Raw genomic sequence first — 20,156 nt, 5'->3', positions numbered from 1 at the left:
CTCTCAGGAGGTCAAGCAAATGGAAGTCTCCAGGAAAGGATAAAATTCCTAACTTCTGGTTGAATGTCTTCCCAGAGAGCCATGAACTGCTAACAGAACTTTACAATGATGTTTTGCAACACCCTAGTAGGATTCCTCCTTGGCTAGTTAATGGGTTAACATTCCTGCTTCCAAAAAGTGAAGAAACAAATGAACCAAAAAACTATAGACCCATAACCTGCTTAACAACTATGTATAAAACGCTAACATCTGTCCTGACGGAATATACTTATAGTTTTTTAACAGACAGCAGCATATTCCCTAATGAACAGAAAGGATGTAAACGTGGATCCTACGGCTGTAAAGATCAACTACTCATCAATAAGATGATCTTAGAAGATCGTCAAACGACACAAAAACTTATCAATAGCCTGGATAGACTATAAAAAGGCTTTTGATAGCCTACCACATAGCTGGATTAGGAAATGCCTGGAAATGTATAAGATAGCACCTACTCTGCGAAACTTTTTGACTGTAAGTATGAGATCACGGAGAACCACACTAACTCTGGACAGTGACAATGAATCCCTAAATGCTGGTGATGTAAAAATTTCATGTGGCATTTTCCAGGGTGACTCACTGTCACCACTCCTCTTTTGTTTAGCCTTAATACCTCTCTCAAAACTGCTCAATGATGCGCAGTACGGGTATAAAATGTTTGATAAAAATATAAACCATCTCATTTACATGGATGATTTAAAGCTTTTTGCAAAAAGTGACCAACAACTCAAGGGCTTACAAGCGATAGTCAAACAATTCAGTGACGACATCAGAATGCAATTCAGCCTCGATAAATGTGCAAAAGCTACCTTTATCAAAGGAAAAATGACAGAAACATCTAACGTTAACCTTGACCAGCAGAATGTCATAAAAGAACTAGACCCAGTGGAGAGCTACAAGTACCTAGGGGAATGGAATAAGGCATTCAGAGATGAAGGAAAGGATCAGGAGAGAATGTTATCGAAGAGTGAGAGCAATACTCAAGACAGAGCTGAATGCAAGAAACAGGATCGAAGCGATCAATGCATTAGCCATACCAGTCGTAACTTACAGTTTCAATATCGTTAACTGGTCAATTACTGAAATATGTCAGCTCGACAGAAAAATACGAAAACTGTTGACAATGCATAGAATGCACCACCCTAAGGCAGATACAGAACGACTTTATCTGCCAAGAAAAGAGGGAGGCCGTGGTCTTTTACAACTGGCAATAACAATGAAGATTGCTACAATTGGCCTAGACACCTACCTGAAAAAGTCTGAGGACTGGATGTTAAAACTTGTCTCAAAACATGAAAACAAGAAAGCATCATACTCAGTAACAAAACAGGCAAAGGAATATCTAAGTGAATTCCGAATACAACAAATTTCGGAATTAGAGATAGACATACAAGAAACAAGCACAGAAAAAGCTATGCGCATGAAAACCCATGCCAAAACTGCGGCCCTAGATATTCTGAATAATAAATGGCAAGAAAAACCTCTCTATGGCAAATACCCAAAGAGAGCGAATAATGCAGATATTGACAAAGCCCTGACCCATCAATGGCTAATGGCCTCTGGCTTAAAATCTGAAACAGAAGGGTTTATCATAGCAGCTCAAGATCAATGCCTACCAACAAGAAACTACCAGGCCAACATATTAAAGAACGGCAGTAGCCCAACATGTCATGCATGCTGACAACAAAATGAAACCATTGATCATGTTGTCTCCAAATGCAGTCTTCTAGCGCCTACAGAGTACCTCAACAGGCATGATAGAGCTGCACAATATATTCACTGGGTAATTTGCAAAAACCTGGATTTGCCCCATGAATAAAACTGGTGGGAACACAATCCACCTTCAGCGCTTGAAAATGACCACATCTCACTCCTCTGGAACTTCACCATTCAAACTGACAGAAAGATAGACGCAAATAGGCCAGACATCATATTGAAAGACTTCAGACAAAGAACATGCCTCCTCATAGATATGACTGTCCCAATCGATATAAACGTATCCGTCAAGACCTACCAAAAACTGAGCAAATATAAAGATCTTGAAATAGAAATCAGCAAAATATGGAACCTGAAGACTTAAATAATACCTGTTGTCATAGGTGCCCTGGGAATGATAGCGAAAGGGGCTGATTGCTACCTAACTCAGATACCAGGAAACCCCAAAATGGCAGAAATTCAAAAGGTAGGGAACTGCTCATATCCTGCGCAAAATACTCTCTATGTAATCCCAAGGTTTAAAACAAACTTTTTTTTTTAAATTTATTTATTAGACATTCACTAGTACAACACCAAAAACCCCCAAATATATGGCAACCTGTTGTCTCTTGAGGTCTCTGGGTGAGACTTGGAGCCAACTTGTACAAACATAAAGCAAAAGTCAAACATATAATAATAATAATAATAATAATAATAATAATAATGATAATAATTCCTTAGCAGTACCAGTTGTTCTTTATAGCTTCAATGTGCTCAACTGGAATACTAGTGAAATAATGAAAATTGACAGGAAAATCCGCAAGCTACTGACTTGTAATAAGATGCAATACATACATACGTACGTACATACATACATACATGCATGTATGCATACATACACACATACATACATGCATGCATACATACATACATGCATGCATGCATACATACATAAATACATACATACATGCATGCATGCATGCATACACACATACTTACATAAATACATACACATATACATACATACATATATACATACATACATGCATACATACATGCATACATACATGCATACATACATACATTCATATATGCATACATACATACATATATACATACATACATGCATGGATGCATACATATATACATACATACATGCATGCATGCATGCATACATACATACATACATACATACATACATGTATATATATACGTATATAGATATCTACATGTATATATACATAATGAACAAGAAAAAAATGAAGAGTACACAGATATAAGTTACTTTATTAATGTGGTCTTTAATAAAAATTAAAATGTTTAGAATTCCTTTCAGTTTTGCTCATTACATATTCATAAATAAAATAAAATTTGCATTTCTTTGCATTGGAACGTATATGTGTGTGTTTGTGCGTGTGTGCGCGCGAACTCATGCGTGAGTGCATGTGTGTATATGTGCGTACGTAAGTGTGTGTGTGTGTGTGTGGATTCTATTGGCTATGTCCATGTCCCTGTAACATGGCACTTCAACAAAAAGAGAGAAGGAACGAATGAGTAGCTGCCTGAGAAAAGACAATTACTGGGGGCGATTGGTTCAATTCAACACATCAAACTGTGTGAATACACACACACACACACACACACTCATACACGCGCACACACACATATACATGCACACACGTGCACACACACATACACACACACGCACACCCGCACACATACACACACACACGCACACACACATATACACGCACACGCGCGCACACACACACGCATACACACATACATGCACAGACACACACACGCATACACACACACACGCACACAGACACACATACACATACATGCACACATACACACATATATGATGGATTCTCTCGTCGTGAACAACAAATAGAGGTTCAGTAAAATAAAGTGTTAACCGTGTTCTCTGGACGCGAATGTCTCTCTTGATGCCCCCTGGTGCCTTGCAAATCTTTTGGCAAATAAAACCAGTTGAGTGCTCACTTTGTTTCAGTGCTTCTGGATCATTTACCATGTGTTTTCTTCAGCGGACAATAAAGCCTGCTTTGCTTCGTGCCCCAAAACCACAATGACATGCGAGGTTTCTATTTAGTGGAATAGTGTTTTGCCAGCGTACCTTTATGCTTGCACGAAGTTGTTCCCGTTGTTGGAGCCGATTATTCTCAAACCTGACGAGAAGAAGGTCTAGTATTAGCTTCTGCGATCTGGTGCTTTGGTTTCCCAGGGAGAAAAGGGCATGTTGCATCGCTTCAGATTGTTTTTTTAGTTTGCCTTTGAAGCGTAGGAGTGACCTTTCAACTGACCTTCCTTATAGGAATTGGCCTAAGAGAAGTTGCTTTGGAATACGTGAGAGATGACCTGACCATCTCAACTGTATGGTGATGAGGATGGCTCCAGTACCTGATATGCTGCATTTTGATAGTACCTCACTGTTATGGATATGGTCGCTCGGTTTTATGTTGGAAGTAGTATGCAAGCATCACATATTGACGTCAATTTATCGATCCACCCTCGACGGAGCCAGATACACACAAAGGCTGGCCATTCTGCTGGTTTACTATCTATTCGATGTCAAATTCCTTTTCGTCAACAATCTCACGCATGCTAAGACGATTCCTCTCCAGTTCCATGGCTTTGTAAACTTGTGTGAGCTCATGACAACGGATCATCTTTTATCGTTGGGTCCTGAGACACTCCTTCAGCGCTTGGATACACCGATGTTCAGCTTATTTTTACTGTAGCATCCAGTTTTCTGAGGGAACGACGAAGATTTCACTGTGTCTTCTCTTTGATACATTTGATAAGCTGAAGGGTCCGCACATTTCTTTTTTGGCCACGTCCAGGGCGCCCAGCCGTGGAACCAATCTCTTAAAATTTTTTGACAATTTTCTAGACTGTTGTTCAGTTACTTCTAAAAAATCTTTTGCTATAGTTGTGTTACACCTTCGCCTCCTTGTAGACTGTTATGATTGTATTTATATCTATATCCATTATCAATATCTATGAAGCTGAAATGCGAAAAAGTTGTTTGATTTCTTGGTTATTTGTCTCATTTTGGGATGGGAACCATTTAAGGGGCGGTAGATGGAGTCGGATTGGCCCCAAAATTTATACTGGGTGGTAAAATGCGGTGGGCAATGGTATGAGGGGGTTTGCAAGGAAATACAACCGTATTTGGAGGTTGGCGACGTAGGTAAGTCACACGTTCGCATCTGTGCCATATGAATATGTCCCTTGTTTAAGAAACAGATTGGGTTTATTTACATTTGTGAAACCAAAAATATACCCTTCCCCCCACCCCTAACCCTAAAAGAGATTGAAATGCAATAGATCGATACTAGGGTCATAATTATGGGTGACAATTTCATATAACACCACTAGAAAAACACTGCCGTTCAAACTGAAAAGATCCCTCTTTTCTACTCATGGCACAAGATTCGAAATTGATTAGGTTGACAGCATTAGGCAACTGGTACTTAATTCATCAATCCTTAAAGAATGGAAGTGAAAGTCGACCTCAGCAAAATTTCAACACAGAATGGAAAGACAGACGAAATACCAAAAACAATTTTGCCTGGTGTGCTGAAGTTTCTGCCAGTGATTTGACACATTGCATGTATTCATTATAAAATAACAGACGCAACAAATATTTGCATATTTGTTCACAATACTTTGGAGGAGAATAAGAGGAGAAAAATGTTAGTTGCTGTTGTGCATGTCAAAGGACAAGCGCTTCACCTTGCTAAGAATACTTCCTACATCGTTTAATGTTTGTTTTCTATTCAGGCATATGTTGGATGCTTCAACCAGAGCTGACAAAGCCATGAGCTGCACCAGTTTCCCTTGTCTGATTTGGCTTTTCTACAGCAGAATGCATTTCCTAATGTCAACCATTTTACAAACCGACATGGTCCCCAAGGACCTTGCAAGACAAAATAGCTCAAAACTGGCAGGGAGGAAGGTAGTATTGAAGGAACGTCACTTTGACAGGTTTGTACGCTTGTGATTAGTCAATTGATGACTTTGAGAGAAAGATTTACCACAGATATCGCAATGATATGGCTTCTCTCCTGTATGTGTAAGTCTGTGGCTAGTCAAGTGATTATATAGTGAGAATAATTTACCACAGATATCACAATGATAAGGTCTCTCTCCCGTATGAATACGTTTGTGCCTAGTCAATTGACTACTTCGAGAGAATGATTTACCACAGATATCGCAATGATATGGTTTCTCTCCTGTATGAATGCGATTGTGATCAACCAAATTACTATTACAAGAGAATGATTTACCACAGATCTCACAATAATATTGCTTCTCTCCCGTATGTGTAAGTTTGTGTCTAACATCGTCACTACTGTAAGAAAATGATTTTCCACAGATATTCAAGTGATATGGCTTTTCCTCTTTATCAAGATTTTCTGATTCAGTTAAATTATTCATTTTGAGAGAATTATTTATCATACACTTCACAATGATAAAGTGTTTTTCATTTCCATGAATACATTTCCGTTCACTTTTGTCACTTCATTCAGATAACAATTTAATGCAATGTTTCTTCCATACATTCCACAGAAAGAAAAAATATTTCGCTGTTCCTTGTTATAGACTGTATTTATATACAGAGGTAGACTTATTCATGAATGCTCCTTATAAATATACTGTCTTCCTTTAGTTGATGAGAATATCAAAGACAATTCTGAATGGAGAGATTTCCTTAACGTCAAATGTTGTGATATTCTGAAATAGGAAAAGAAGCAGTAAGATAAAACTGGATAGTTGACCAACATAAGTAATCAAAGATTGCAGATTTTATATCACTACCATTGTCATGCATTTACTGTCCATGCTTGCATAAGTAGATTGAGTTGGAAGGTGTTAGAAGCTAATGGGAATGGAGCTAGCCAAAACGATAATATAGTGGGCATAACATGACCAGAGTAGTGAGTTGATGCCATCCAGAATTTCACAGAGCAAAGTTGCCACAAGTGAAATGGGCTGTTTATGAAGTGATCAGAGTTAATGATAAAGAAGCATTGTTACTCGTCATAGCAGGGGAAGCATTGATGTACATGTGTGTGTGTTTGATGGGGTGTGGGAGACAGACAGTATGTTGTGTAAGTGAAGTGCTTGTGTTAGTGTGTGTGAAGAGACAGAGAGAGTAATGTGTGAAAGAGAGAGATAACTGAAATTTTTTACTCGGTGTATGTGTATATGTATGTATCTATGTATGTGTGTGTGTATGTATGTGTGTGTGTATGTATGTGTGTGTGTATGTATGGCCGATTCAGTGTTTACATTATTTCGAGTTAAAACGAAAGATTACCTTTGCCTATTTATGTAACGGTCTGCTATGTAGAAAATAATGAGGTTGACTCAATGGAATAATGACAGTGATCGAAGATATAGACAAAATTTTTTTTATTTAATCGTTATACATGCCTTGTCGACTGCTACTGTGCAGCCTTAATGTCTCTGTTGATGTGACAATGGCGAACTGGTAAGAAAAAGACGGGAGAGTTATAAAATGAGGTGGAGATATTCTTCTCATGAATAGATATTCTTCTCGGCCATACATACATACACACACACACATATATAGATACATACACACACACACATACATAGATACACACACACACACATACATAGATACATACACACACAAATACATGCATACATACATATACACATACACTGAGTAAAAAATTTCAGTTATCTCTCTCTTTCACACATTACTCTCTCTGTCTCTTCACACACACTAACAGAAGCACTTCACCTACACAACATACTGTCTGTCTCCCACACCCCATCAAACACACACACACACATGTACATCAATGCTTCCCCTGGACGGTAACTTCAAAAGAACTTCCCTCGTCATAAAATCGCTTTCTCTTAGTCTCTTTCGCTCTCATTACTTCAAAAAGTTCCCGCAAGTCCATATGTAAAAAAAAAAAAGTTTGTTACGGAATGCCCAAATAAATTTCCTCTATATCACATCTAACATCCGATCATAGGTTTTCAGAAACAACAAACCAACATTTCAGTTTGGAAGTTATTAATTAAGACGAGGTACGTTCTGAGTTCAAATTCCGTCGAGGCTGACTTTAACCTTTTATTCCTTCTGGGTCGATAAATTAAATACCAGTTAAATATTGGAGCCGATGTAATCGACTATTGACCTCCCTCAAATTTCAGGTCTTGTATCTAAAGAAGAAAATATTATTTAAGACGAATTAATATATTTTCCTTATATTTTTATGTTTTCGCTTCGAAATAATTATTGTAACATCGAAAGATTCACAGAATTCTATGATTTACAATATTATTATTAGTATTATTATCATCATTAAAGCCTTAAAGTAAATCTTTGTCAACTTACCCTGTTCAGATCCAAACTGCGAGTCAGCGATCGCTAATTAAGCACCTTAATTAATAATGGAGCTTGGTTGATGTAGTGTAGAAGTTACTTCCCTTTATATGATTGTATTTCTTGAATTCTCCAATAGATGTCTCTACTGACTGCTTGGATTCGTTCCAGCACTTTAGTCTGTTCCCTTATATTAACTACCAGCAGTGTAACCCGGCGTTGCTCGGGTTTGTTTCGACCCTTTAGAATTGGAATTTTTGAAAAGTAAAGATGTTGCATAATGTAGCTTCTTATTCTCTTTAAGTAAACATTTCTCTGGTTGAAATACACCGAGAAATGTCGACACAACAGTAAAAAAATCGTAAAATATAGGGATTTTCATAGGAAAAAAAAGAAGCACCTTTTTGATGTAAATAATTTTGGTGTTAACATAGTCCGATTTGAATTTTATCTTCTACGGAATGAAGAGCAAGCCTTCTTCTATCATACTCTCAATTTTGGTCATCTTGCACTGCAGGGTCTCGGAGGAGATAGTGTTAGTTGAAGGCTACCAAACCTGCCACACACAGACAACTTCAGCTTTATACACATAGAGATTTCACTTTCAATTCTGTTTTTTTTTTAATTTTCACCTGGTCATTTTAAGAAAGTTTACTAATATATTCTGTTACAAAATACCGGTCCCCAGATACAGGAACCATGCAATTGGTTATTGGTGTAATTTATAGAGATTTTCGTCTCAAATTGCCTAATGCCGGCCTCAATTTCATTATCTTCACTGTAGAATATGTTATTTCCTATATCTATGTCGTCACTGTAAGACATACTCTTTTACTTGTATCAGTCATGTGGCTGTGGCCATGCTGGAGCACCGCCTTTAGTCGAGCAAATCGATCCCGGGACTAATTCTTTGTAAGCCTAGCACTTATTCTATCAGTCACTTTTGCTGAACCGCTATGTTACGGGGATGTAAACACACCACCATCAGTTGTCAAGCAATGTTGTGGGGACAAACACAGACACACAAACATACATATACACCCTAGTGGTTGAGGGAACCTGTGGAAGAGGTGGACCCATGAAAACCTGGACGAAGTGGTGAAGCACAAACTTCGCTCATTAAGTCTCACCGGGGAAATGACCAGAGACCAAGACCTTTGGAAGTATGATGTGCGTGAGAAGACCCGGCAGGACAAGTGAGGCCGAAACCCGTGGCCTCTACCTGGGACGTAGTCAGTCCACCTGTGCATACCTTCCTTCTAGGGACACAAAACTCTACTTGTGAAGACCTGTTGAGGCAAGTGAAAATCGAAATCGATGAACATCAATAGAATTTGAAGTTGTGATACTAGTTCCGGTGGCACATAAGAGAACCATCCAAACGTGGCCATAGCCAGTGCCGCATCGACTGGCCTCCGTGCCGGTGGCACATAACAAACACCATCCGATTGTGGCCATTGTCAGCCTCACCTGGCCTCCGTGCCGGTGGCACATAACAAACACCATCCGATTGTGGCCATTGCCAGCCTCGCCTGGCCTCCGTGCCGGTGGCAGAGTGTGGCCGTTCACCAGCCTCATCTGGCATGTAAAAAGCACCCACTACACTCATGGAGTGGTTGGCGTTAGGAAGGGCATCCAGCCGTAGAAACACTGCCAGATCAGACTGGGCCTGGTGCAGCCTTCTGGCTTCCCAGACCTCAGTTGCACCGTCCAACCAATGCTAGCATGGAAAGCGGACATTAAACGATGATGATATATATATATATATATATATATATACATACATACATATATACGACGGGCTTCTTTCATTTTCTGTCTACCAAATCCACTCACAAGGCTTTAGTCAGCCCAAGGCTATAGTAGGTGTTATGTAGTGGGACTGAACCCGGAACCATGTGGTTGGTAAGCAAGCTACTTACCACACAGCCACTCCTTAGCCTATAACAATAATAGCTTTTTCTATGAACATGCATTCACATCAGGGATTACCTACAACCAAACAGTCAAAAAATGCAGACAGGGTTGTTTGTGTGGTAAGGAACTTTCTTTCCAACCTCATGGTTTAGGGTTCAATCCCAATGCAGAGCACATTGAGCAAGTGCCTTCAGCTATACCTATTTCTTTATAACCCACAAGGGGCTAAACATAGACGGGACAAACATAGGTATTAAGTCGATTACATCGACCCCAGTGCGTAACTGGTACTTAATTTATCGACCCCGAAAGGATGAAAGGCAAAGTCGACCTGGGCGGAATTTGAACTCATAACATAACGACAGATGAAATACCTATTACTTTACTACCCACAAGGGGTTAAACACAGAGGAAAAACAAGGACAGACAAATGGATTAAGTTGATTACATCGACCCCAGTGCATAACTGGTACTTATTTAATCAACCTCGAAAGGAGGAGAGGCAAAGTCGGCCTCGGTGGAATTTGAACTCAGAATGTAACGGCAGCCAAAATACCGCTAAGCATTTCGCCTGACGTGCTGACGATTCTGCCAGCTCGCCACCTTCAGCTATACCTCGCTTTAACCAAAGTCATCATCATTATCCTCACTTAATGTCCGTTGTCCAAGTTGACATGGTTCAGACGGTTTGACCAGGACTGGAAGGCTGCTCCAGACTGGGTCTGATTTGGCATGGTTTCTACTGCTGGATGATCTTATCTAACACCAGCCACTCTGATTTTACTTGGTTTGATATCTTTCACAAGCAAGATATAATGCAAAAGGTCTGAGTTATTCATCATTGTCTCTGTGAGGCCAAACACTTGAAAGGTCCTTCCACACACCATCGACATCAGCTACTTTGCCGCCTTTCAAGAATTGGACCTGGAGATCTCCTTTTCAAGCGACTTCGAGGGCCACCTCCCAGTGGTGTCAGGAGTCAACAAAGATCCCTCGACTACAAGACGACCAAAGTTTTTTTGTTTTTTCCAAGGTCTGGGGTCTCCCGCCCCTAAGCCCTAGACCATCACCTAATCACCCTTAGGTCAAACACTTGAAAGGTCCTTCCACACACCATCGACATTAGCTACTTTGCCGCCGTTCAAGAATTGGACCTGGAGATCTCATTTCCAACGACTTCGAGGGCCACCTCCCATGGGTGTCAGGCGTCAACAAAAATCCCTTTTTTTCCAAGGTCTGGGGCTCCCGACCCTAAGCCCTAGACCATCACCTAATCACCTTTACCCGTCTTGTTGCTTAGCAACACCAGCACCAACAAGCACTGCCGCTTTCACCATCGCCACTGCTGGCATCACCTTCGCTGCTACTGCCACCATTGCTGTTCCTGTCACTGCTGCCACCTCTCTCTGCCATCACCACCAACACCAACACTAACCCCAACAGTTCAAGAATTTGGACCTGGGGATCTCCAGTTCCAGCGACTAAGAGGGCCACCTCCCAGTGGTATCAGGCGTCAACAAAGATTCCTCAAATACAACAAAAGAACCAAAGTTTTTTTGTTTTTTCCAAGGTCTGGGCTCTCCCGCCCCTAAGCCCTAGACCATCACCTAATCACCCTTACCGGAGAAAGAAATACAAAAGGCCTTACCTGTTGACCTAGGCGGGATGAGCAATCACTGTCAAGAAATGAACATGTCCTTGCACGCTGCTGTCTCTCCTTGAACTTCCTGCCCATGCATGCCCCGTGGCTGTTCCTCCGGCCCCTGCAGTCTTCACTTCTGTCTACCTCATCTGCAATCCTCTCCACCAACACCACATAGCTCATCACAGCCCATAACACCACACTATACATGCTTTCTTCCTCAAAATTTAATGTCTGTGTTCCATACAGGCATATGTTGGATAGGTTGACCAGAGCTGACAAAGCCATGAGTTGCACCAGTTTCCCTTGTCTGATTTGGCTTTTCTACAGCAGAATGCATTTCCTAATACTCTTACTCTTGACTCTTTTACTTGTTTCAGTCATTTACTGTGGCCATGCTGGAGCACCACCTTTTAGTCGAGCAAATCGACACCAGGACTTATTCTTTGTAAGCCTAGTACTTATTCTATCAGTCTCCTTTGCTGAACCACTAAGTAATGGGGAGGTGAACGCACCAGCATCGGTTGTCAAGCGATGTTGAGAGGACAAACACATATATATATATATATGACGGGCTTCTTTCAGTTTCCGTCTACTGAATCCACTCACAAGGCTTTGGTCAGCCCGAGGCTATAGTAGAAGACACTTGCCCAAGGTGCCACGCAGGGGGACTGAATCCGGAACCGTGTGGTTGGTACGAAAGCTACTTACCACACAGTCACTCCTATGCCTATGTCAACCCTTTTACAGAGAGCACTGGGTGTTTGTTTTTATGGGACACCATCACCAGTGCTGCTGAGTTGGCACTAGTACCTGTGCTTATAATATGAGCCCCTTATCCGTGCATTTTACGTGTCACCACCATCAATGCTTCTTTTTGTGTCATCTCATCACCATCACCAGTGCTTGTGATATGGGTCCAGCAGCAGCACAATTGCCTTTTTCCTGGGACCCTCACCAGCGAATTCTATGTGACAACAAAACTGACATGGTCCTCAAGGACCTTGCAAGACAAAATAGCTGAAAACTGGCAGGGTAGTATTGAAGGGACGTCACCTTGTGCCAGTTGACAGGTTTAAGGTACAAAGGGAACAGGGTCCAGATATAGTGCAAAAAAACAAGCACAAAATAAATATTTTATTCATTATTCTTTATTAAGAAATTCCTATAATGATGAAAGGAAAAAGCCTGTGTTTTAGCAGAGCAAATAGTGTTAATTATTGTTATGACTTAATAAATTTTGACATTGAGACAGTAACACGTCTCTGTGAATAGCCACATGTTTATGCATGTGGCTTTTTCGAGAGAATCATGTGCCACACATGTCACACTGACATGGCTACTCTCATGTAGGGATTCGTTCATGGACAGTTAAGTTAGGTCTATGAGAGAATGCTTTAACACAGACACGACCATTACATAGGTTGTGTCTGGTATGAACATTTTCGTGTGTAGTTACAACACCATTTGCAAAAAATGAATTACAACAACTAATGCAGGATTATGGCTTCTCCCCCACATGTGTCTTATTAGTGAAGTGATTAATTTGAGAGAAAGATTTACCATAAACAAAACAGTGACAAGGTTTCTCTCCTGTATGAACACGTTTGTGATAACCAAATGACAATTAAGGGCAAATGATTTAGCACAGTAATTACAATGATATAGTTTCTCTCCCTTATACTCTTTTACTTGTTTGAGTCATTTGACTTTGGCCATTCTGGAGCACCGCCTTTAGTCGAGTAAATCGACCCCAGGACTTATTCTTTGTAAGCCCAGTACTGATTCTATCGGTCTCTTTTGCTGAACCACTAAGTTACGGTGATGTAAACACACCAGCATCGGTTGTCAATTAATGTTGGTGGGACAAACACAGACACACAAAAATATACACACACATATATATACATACTAGCAGTATCGCCCGGCGTTGCTCGGGTTTGTAAGGGAAATAACTATAAAGCATTTTTAGAGAGTTATAGCCAACAAATAGAAAAAAAATGGGGAAAAAAATGATGGTAAATTTTTTTTTGATAGTTAAAAAGGTCGAGTTGCGTCCCCTGTGGTTTGTGTTTCTGATTGTCGACCCCATGTCGAATTTATCGATTTTTTTCAGAACTGGGGGAACTTTTCAAAATTTTCGCTGCGATAGTTTTGAATTATGACATTGGGCTATGTGTGTGTCAAGTTTCATCAGAATCGGTTGAAAGCCGTGGTCAGGGTGAGGGTACAAGAAAACAGACACACAGAAACACGCACAGACAAACTGCCGTTTATATATATAGAGATAGAGATATACGATGGGCGTCTTTCAGTTTCCGTCTACCAAATCCACTCACAAGGCTTTGGTCGGCCCGAGGCTCTAGTAGAAGACACTTGCCCAAGGTGCCACGCAGTGGGACTGAACCCGGAACCATGTAGTTGGTAAACAAGCTGCTTACCACACAGCCACTCCTACGCCTATGTGTAAGTTTGTGATAAGCCAAATGACTCCTTTGAGAGAATGATTTACCAGATAAAACAAAGATATGGCTTCTCTCGTGTATATATACGACTGTGCATAATCAAGTGTTTCTTTTGAGAGAATGATTTACCAATGATAGTCAAGTCACTACTTTGAGAGAATGGTTTACCACAGATATCACAATGATATGGTCTCTACCATGTATGTGTAAGTTTGTGATTAGTCAAGTGATTACCTTGAGAAAATGATTTACCACAGATATCACAATGATAAGGTTTTTCTCCTGTATGTGTACGTTTGTGTGTAGTGACACTACCACTCTGAGAGAATGATTTACCACAGATATCACAATGATATGGTTTATCACCAGTATGAATCTTCTTATGGTTAGTTAAAACTTTACGTTCACAGAATGATTTACCACAGATATCACAATTAAATGGTCTTTCTCCTGTATGAGTGCGATTGTGACTAACCAATTGACTATTACGAGAGTATGATTTACCACAGATATCACACTGATATGGTTTTTCACCAGTATGAATCTTCTTATGTTTCGTCAAAACTGTACGTTCACAGAATGATTTACCACAGATATCACAATAATAGGGTCTCTCTCCCGTGTGAACGCGTTTGTGAGTAACCAAATGACAATTATAAGAGAATGATTTACCACAGATATCACAGTGATATGGCTTCTCTCCTGTATGTGTACGTTGGTGATAAGTTAAGTAACGATACTGAAGGAAGGATTTACCACAGATATTACAATTATATACCTTATCCTCTGTGTTGGGGATTTCTGGTTTACTTAAATTATTCATTATGAGAGAATTACTTATCATACATATCACAAAGATAATGTGTTTTTCCTTTCTATGAATATGTTTTTGTTCCGTCGTGTCACTTCATGCAGAGAATTATTTAATGCAATCTTTCTTCCATCCACGATCTTACTCGATATCTAAAACAGCAGATGGAAATTGTCAACTCCTTTGTAAATTTATCCAACTTTAATTCACCAGGAAAGCAATCACCTCCTCCACATTCCAGAGAAAGAAAAATATTCCGCTGTTCCTTGTTATAGACTGTATTTATATACAGAGGTAGACTTATTCATGAATGCTCCGTATAAATATACTGTTTTCCTTTAGGTGATGAGAATATCAAAGACACTTCTGAATGTAGAGATTTCCTTCATGTCAACATGTTGTGATATTCTGAAATAGGAAAAGAAGCAGTAAGATAAAACTGGATAGTTGACCAACATAAGTAATTCAACATTGCAGATTTTATATCACTACCATTGTCATGCATTTACTGTCCATGCTTGCATAAGTAGATTGAGTTGGAAGGTGTTAGAAGCTAATGGGAATGGAGCTAGCCAAAACGAAAATATAGTGGGCATAACATGACCAGAGTAGTGAGTTGATGCCATCCAGAATTTGCTTAACAGCATTTCGTTCGTGAACAGTCGATCATAGGTTTTCAGAAACAACAAACCAACATTTCAGTTTGGAAGTTATTATTTAAGACGAGGAAATATATTTTCCTAAAGTTTTTATGTTTCCGCTTCGAAATAATTACCGTGACACCGAGAAGTTCACAGAATTCTATTAATTACATTGTTATTAGTAGTATTATTATCATCATCGTCAACTTACCGTATTCAGACAAAAACAGCAAATCACAGACCGATAACTAATTAGTCTAATTAATAATAATGAGCGCCTTGACACACAATACAGATATTAACAGAATGAAACTAAGAGAGAAACTGAAAGGAAGCCACTAGTCAGTAGAGCCATCTATGAGAGAATTAGAGAACTACTATGAAATGGAATCTTTATTACGATCATGAGGATCTTGGCGGGCGATGTTTCGCTTGTCGTAGCACAAGTTTCCGTCGATTTCCGTAAAAAACTTTTATTTTTTTACATAAGTAATGAGAGCGAAAGAGACTAAGAGAAAGCGATTGTATGACGAGGGAAGTTCTTTTGAAGTTACCGTGCATGGAAAGCATTGATGTACATGTGTGTGTGTGTTTGATGGGGTGTGGGAGACAGACAGTATGTTGTGTAAGTGAAGTGCTTCTGTTAGTGTGTGTGAAGAGACAGAGAGAGTAATGTGTGAAAGAAAGAGATAACTGAAATTTTTTACTCGGTGTATGTGTATATGTATGTCTGCATGTATGTGTGTGTGTATGTATCTATGTATGTGTGTGTGTGTATGTATGTGTGTATGTATGGCCGATTCAGTGTTTACATTTTTTACGGAAATCGACGGAAACTTGTGCTACGACAAGCGAAACATCGCCTCTTGGGGATCTGGCAGAAAGGTTAGCACGCCGGGCGAAAGGCTTAGCAGTATTTCGTCTGCCGCTACGTTCTAAGTTCAAATTCCGCTGAGGTCGACTTTGCCTTTCATCCTTTTGGGGTCGATAAATTAAGTACCAGTGAAACACTGGTGTCGATATAATAGACTTAATCCCTTGTTTGTCCCCTCTGTGTTTAGCCCCTTGTGGGTAGTAAAGAAATATATATAGAATGGGACAATACAGGTCAAACAAAAGACAAAAATGTTATATGAGTTTGAATGAGTTACATGTTAAAAATTTACTTTAGAAATATTTTATATAACACTTAAATTTTCCTTTAACTAGAACTTTTTAAAAAATAAAACGAAAACAAACAAAAAGATTAAAAGTTCGAACCCGGCACCCTCTAAAGCCCGGCAACGATCTTTTCCTTTCATCAACGATTAAGCTGGGACGGTGGCAAGCTGGCAGAAACGTTAGCACGTCGGGCAAAATGCTTGGCGATATTTCGTCTGCTGCGACGTTCTGAGTTCAAATTCCGCCGAGGTCGACTTTTCAGTAATCATCAAAGAAAGGAAAAATTAGTTGCTGGGCCTTATAGGCTGCCGGGTTCAAAATTCGGAGCCTGCGCTTCTCCCCGCTTTTCATTTTAACATATGTTATGTTTTCTAATGTTATTTAAAAAAGGAAACGCACTAAGTTCTCGTTAAAAGGCAAAAAGTAAGCCAAGTTTTCGTTTATGTCATATTATAACTAAATTTTTAAGTTTCATTCGAACTCTCATAACATTCTTTGTAATTGTTTGTCTTGTTATGTCCAAATCTATGTACAATCGTAGATTATAATAAAGATTTATCAATGATTAAGCTGGGTTCCCACCTTTCTCCACAAATTCCATCGTTTTTCGTTCATTCGGTGGCAGGGGTCTTTCTCTCCGACCCCATCTTGCTCTTTAGAAGATATCTGAAGTAAGACAGCAAATCGGGGCCAGAGATGAAGGAAGAAATACTATGAAATGAAGGGAAATAATTCCTGCCGTTGATGGATCGGCCCCGGAAGGCGCGCTTTGACTCTTGATGACGTCATATACTTACTGGCTTCCCGTGTGTGCAAGGTGCTTTGTAATTAACATCATTATTATTAAATAGACTAATTAATTATCGGTCTGTGATTCGCAGTTTTTCTCTGAATACGGTAAGTTGACAATGATGATACTAATACTACTAATAACAATGTAATTAATAGAATTCTGTAAACTTCTCGGTGTCACAGTAATTATTTCGAAGCGAAAACATAAAAACTTTAGGAAAATATATTCCCTCGTCTTAAATAATAACTTCCAAACTGAAATGTTGGTTTGTTGTTTCTGAAACCTATTATCGGCTGTTAGATGTGATATAGAGGAAATTTATTTGTAAAATGAGAAGAAAACGTTTGATTAACGAGTAAAAACGAACGGAGAAGCGGCATAACTACAGATTCATGCCCCACCACTTTGGATGATCGTAACTTAATTAAATATTCTACGAATATTTGTTATAGTACGTAGTTCCGAATATACAAAAATTTGTAGGAAAGTGCTTTTGGTGTGAGGAGTTTTGGAAAATTCAGCGGCGCGTGAACTTCAATTCTTCTTAACTTTCAAGAAATGTTATATTTTTAAATGAATTTTCTACAAATATACCTCGGACGATATAGATTCCGAGAAGGTAGGAATTTTGGGGGAAAACAATTCGGGGGTTACTTTTGAGGACCGTTCATTTATTTATTTTCTAAAATATTCCTTAATTCTTGCAACCTCTTCACTGGTTCTTGACCATGTCCATTATTGGAGCTGTTTCTTTTTGTTTGTTGCTGTGCATGTGTCTGTATGCGGCAGCTTGCATGAATATACACGTATATACATATAGGTATTTATGCTTATACATACATGTATATATATATACTACGGACATTTGGATTATGTAAGTAATTCTTTTATTAATATATGTATTTATGCTTATACATATGGGTACTTTTCTACAAGCGTGGTCCCGGTGCTAGCTAGTCGTGACTTGTCGATCTTACAAAGATTACGTAACGCGAGTGCGCGACTAAAAATCACACTCGCCTGCGCTAGACATGTATGAGGTTTTTTTTTTAACAAATAACTTTTTTTAAACAAAGAAAATAAAACACAAAGTAAGTAATTTCTTTTGTTGAGTCTTTTATTTACTTTGTTTAAGGCAAAACCCATTTTATTTGATATATATTCAGCCATTATATACATATATTATTATACGCGCATCTGTTAATTTGCGTACTCGCGTTAGGTAGTCGTTGACGGATCGACCAGTCACGACGGACTAGCACGAGTGCGCGCACCGGGACCATTCTTTTTGAGTAGTACCTTTGGTAGAGTATGGAGGACTGGTTATGTGGTCATGCTGCCTCTAATTTTTATTTCATCCCCCTGCAATGCTTCTAGATGTCACACCAACGTATGTAATGTTCTTGTCTTTACAAGCACACCCCACAAGAAAATCTCTGTCTATAGATGAGTAGAGGCGAATTATATCCATTCTACCCGGACACAACCTGTGAGGTGTTCAGATGGTTTGCAGCTATTGATTCTACTGAGGAGATCCTTCTGCTCACAAAGACGTGTGTCTCCGTTTCCGTGAGTGGTCGTAACACCTGCGAGAGGAAGGAGAATAATTACCATTGTCCCTTTTTTTAATAAAGGACTCATGAAATTGTAAGATGTATTTGCAGTCAGGATTTTGCTCCATGAGCCGACTACTTTTTGGGGTTTATAAAATATTAATGTTGATGATAATAATAATAATGATTTTTCTTTTTGTATTTTTAATTACAAAACCTGAAATTTGTAGAAAGGGGACGAGTTAATTTCAGGGACTCGAGTGCTCTACTGCTTATTTTATTTACTTCGAAAGGATGAAAGTCGACCTCAGTGGAAGTCATGCTTTGAAAGGAAAGACGTTTGGGGCACCAACTTATGACAGACGAAATATAAAGAGGGACCTTCACTGTGGGCTAGCTAGCAATCTGGTGTTCAGAGAAGGGATTGTGGTTAGGTGGGAGGGGCATCTGGATGCTCAAATGATTGATCGTACTCGCCCTCACAGTGTGTACCTGATTGAAGAGAATAAACAATGCACAGACACACTCCCATTCCTGATTGCTTTTATCTCTAGTTTGACAAAGCTATTACGAACGAAATGCTGTTAAGCAATTAATCCGGCATCTTAGTGATTCTGCAGTATTTAATATTGTAGCAAGTCAGGAAAGCTATTTTAGTTGTCACACCATAGCACTGTTCTGCTATGACATTCTCCAGCCCATCAGGGTGGGCACGTATGGATCCTAGAGGGCAATTCAGTGCCAATGAAGAGAAGTGGGAGTTTTAATTAGTTAGCGGAAAGGCGGCAGACAAGTAACAATGCTTCTTTATCATTAACTCTGATCACTTCATAAACAGCCCATTTCACTTGTGGCAACTTTGCTCTGTGAAATTCTGGATGGCATCAACTCACTACTCTGGTCATGTTATGCCCACTATATTATCGTTTTGCTAGCTCCATTCCCATTAGCTTCTAACACCCCTTCCAACTCAATCTACTTAGCAAGCATGGACAGTAAATGCATGACAATGGTAGTGATATAAAATCTGTAATGTTGAATT

The 20,156-nt window shown here is 39.4% G+C and overlaps 2 protein-coding genes across 5 annotated transcripts; both read right to left on the bottom strand.

Moving 5' to 3' along the window:
- Positions 1-5,178: 5,178 nt before the first annotated feature.
- LOC118761416 (zinc finger protein 2-like) lies at positions 5,179-17,565 on the bottom strand. 4 transcript variants are annotated; one of them, XM_036499281.1, is made up of 3 exons: positions 14,627-15,918; positions 5,948-6,017; positions 5,179-5,863 (listed from the first exon to the last, which is right to left on the bottom strand). In XM_036499281.1, the coding sequence occupies exons 1-3, from the start codon at positions 14,997-14,999 to the stop codon at positions 5,737-5,739; spliced, it is 570 nt and encodes a 189-aa protein (XP_036355174.1). In that variant the 5' UTR covers positions 15,000-15,918; the 3' UTR covers positions 5,179-5,736. The 4 variants fall into 4 exon arrangements, with proteins under 4 accessions (XP_036355174.1, XP_036355176.1, XP_036355173.1 ...); XM_036499280.1 differs by adding an exon at positions 17,351-17,565 and having other exon boundaries at positions 5,181-6,017; positions 14,627-15,374; XM_036499283.1 differs by lacking the exon at positions 5,948-6,017 and having other exon boundaries at positions 5,179-5,820; positions 14,598-15,914.
- Positions 6,306-12,153, bottom strand: LOC118761417. The gene is made up of 3 exons (XM_036499284.1): positions 11,697-12,153; positions 7,201-7,255; positions 6,306-6,498 (listed from the first exon to the last, which is right to left on the bottom strand). The coding sequence occupies exons 1-3, from the start codon at positions 11,976-11,978 to the stop codon at positions 6,482-6,484; spliced, it is 354 nt and encodes a 117-aa protein (XP_036355177.1). The 5' UTR covers positions 11,979-12,153; the 3' UTR covers positions 6,306-6,481.
- Positions 17,566-20,156: the final 2,591 nt, after the last annotated feature.

The sequence above is a fragment of the Octopus sinensis genome, unplaced genomic scaffold (genome assembly GCF_006345805.1).
Source record: "Octopus sinensis unplaced genomic scaffold, ASM634580v1 Contig13367, whole genome shotgun sequence".
NCBI lineage: Eukaryota > Metazoa > Mollusca > Cephalopoda > Octopoda > Octopodidae > Octopus > Octopus sinensis.
This window is presented reverse-complemented; position numbering and strand designations above follow the sequence as displayed.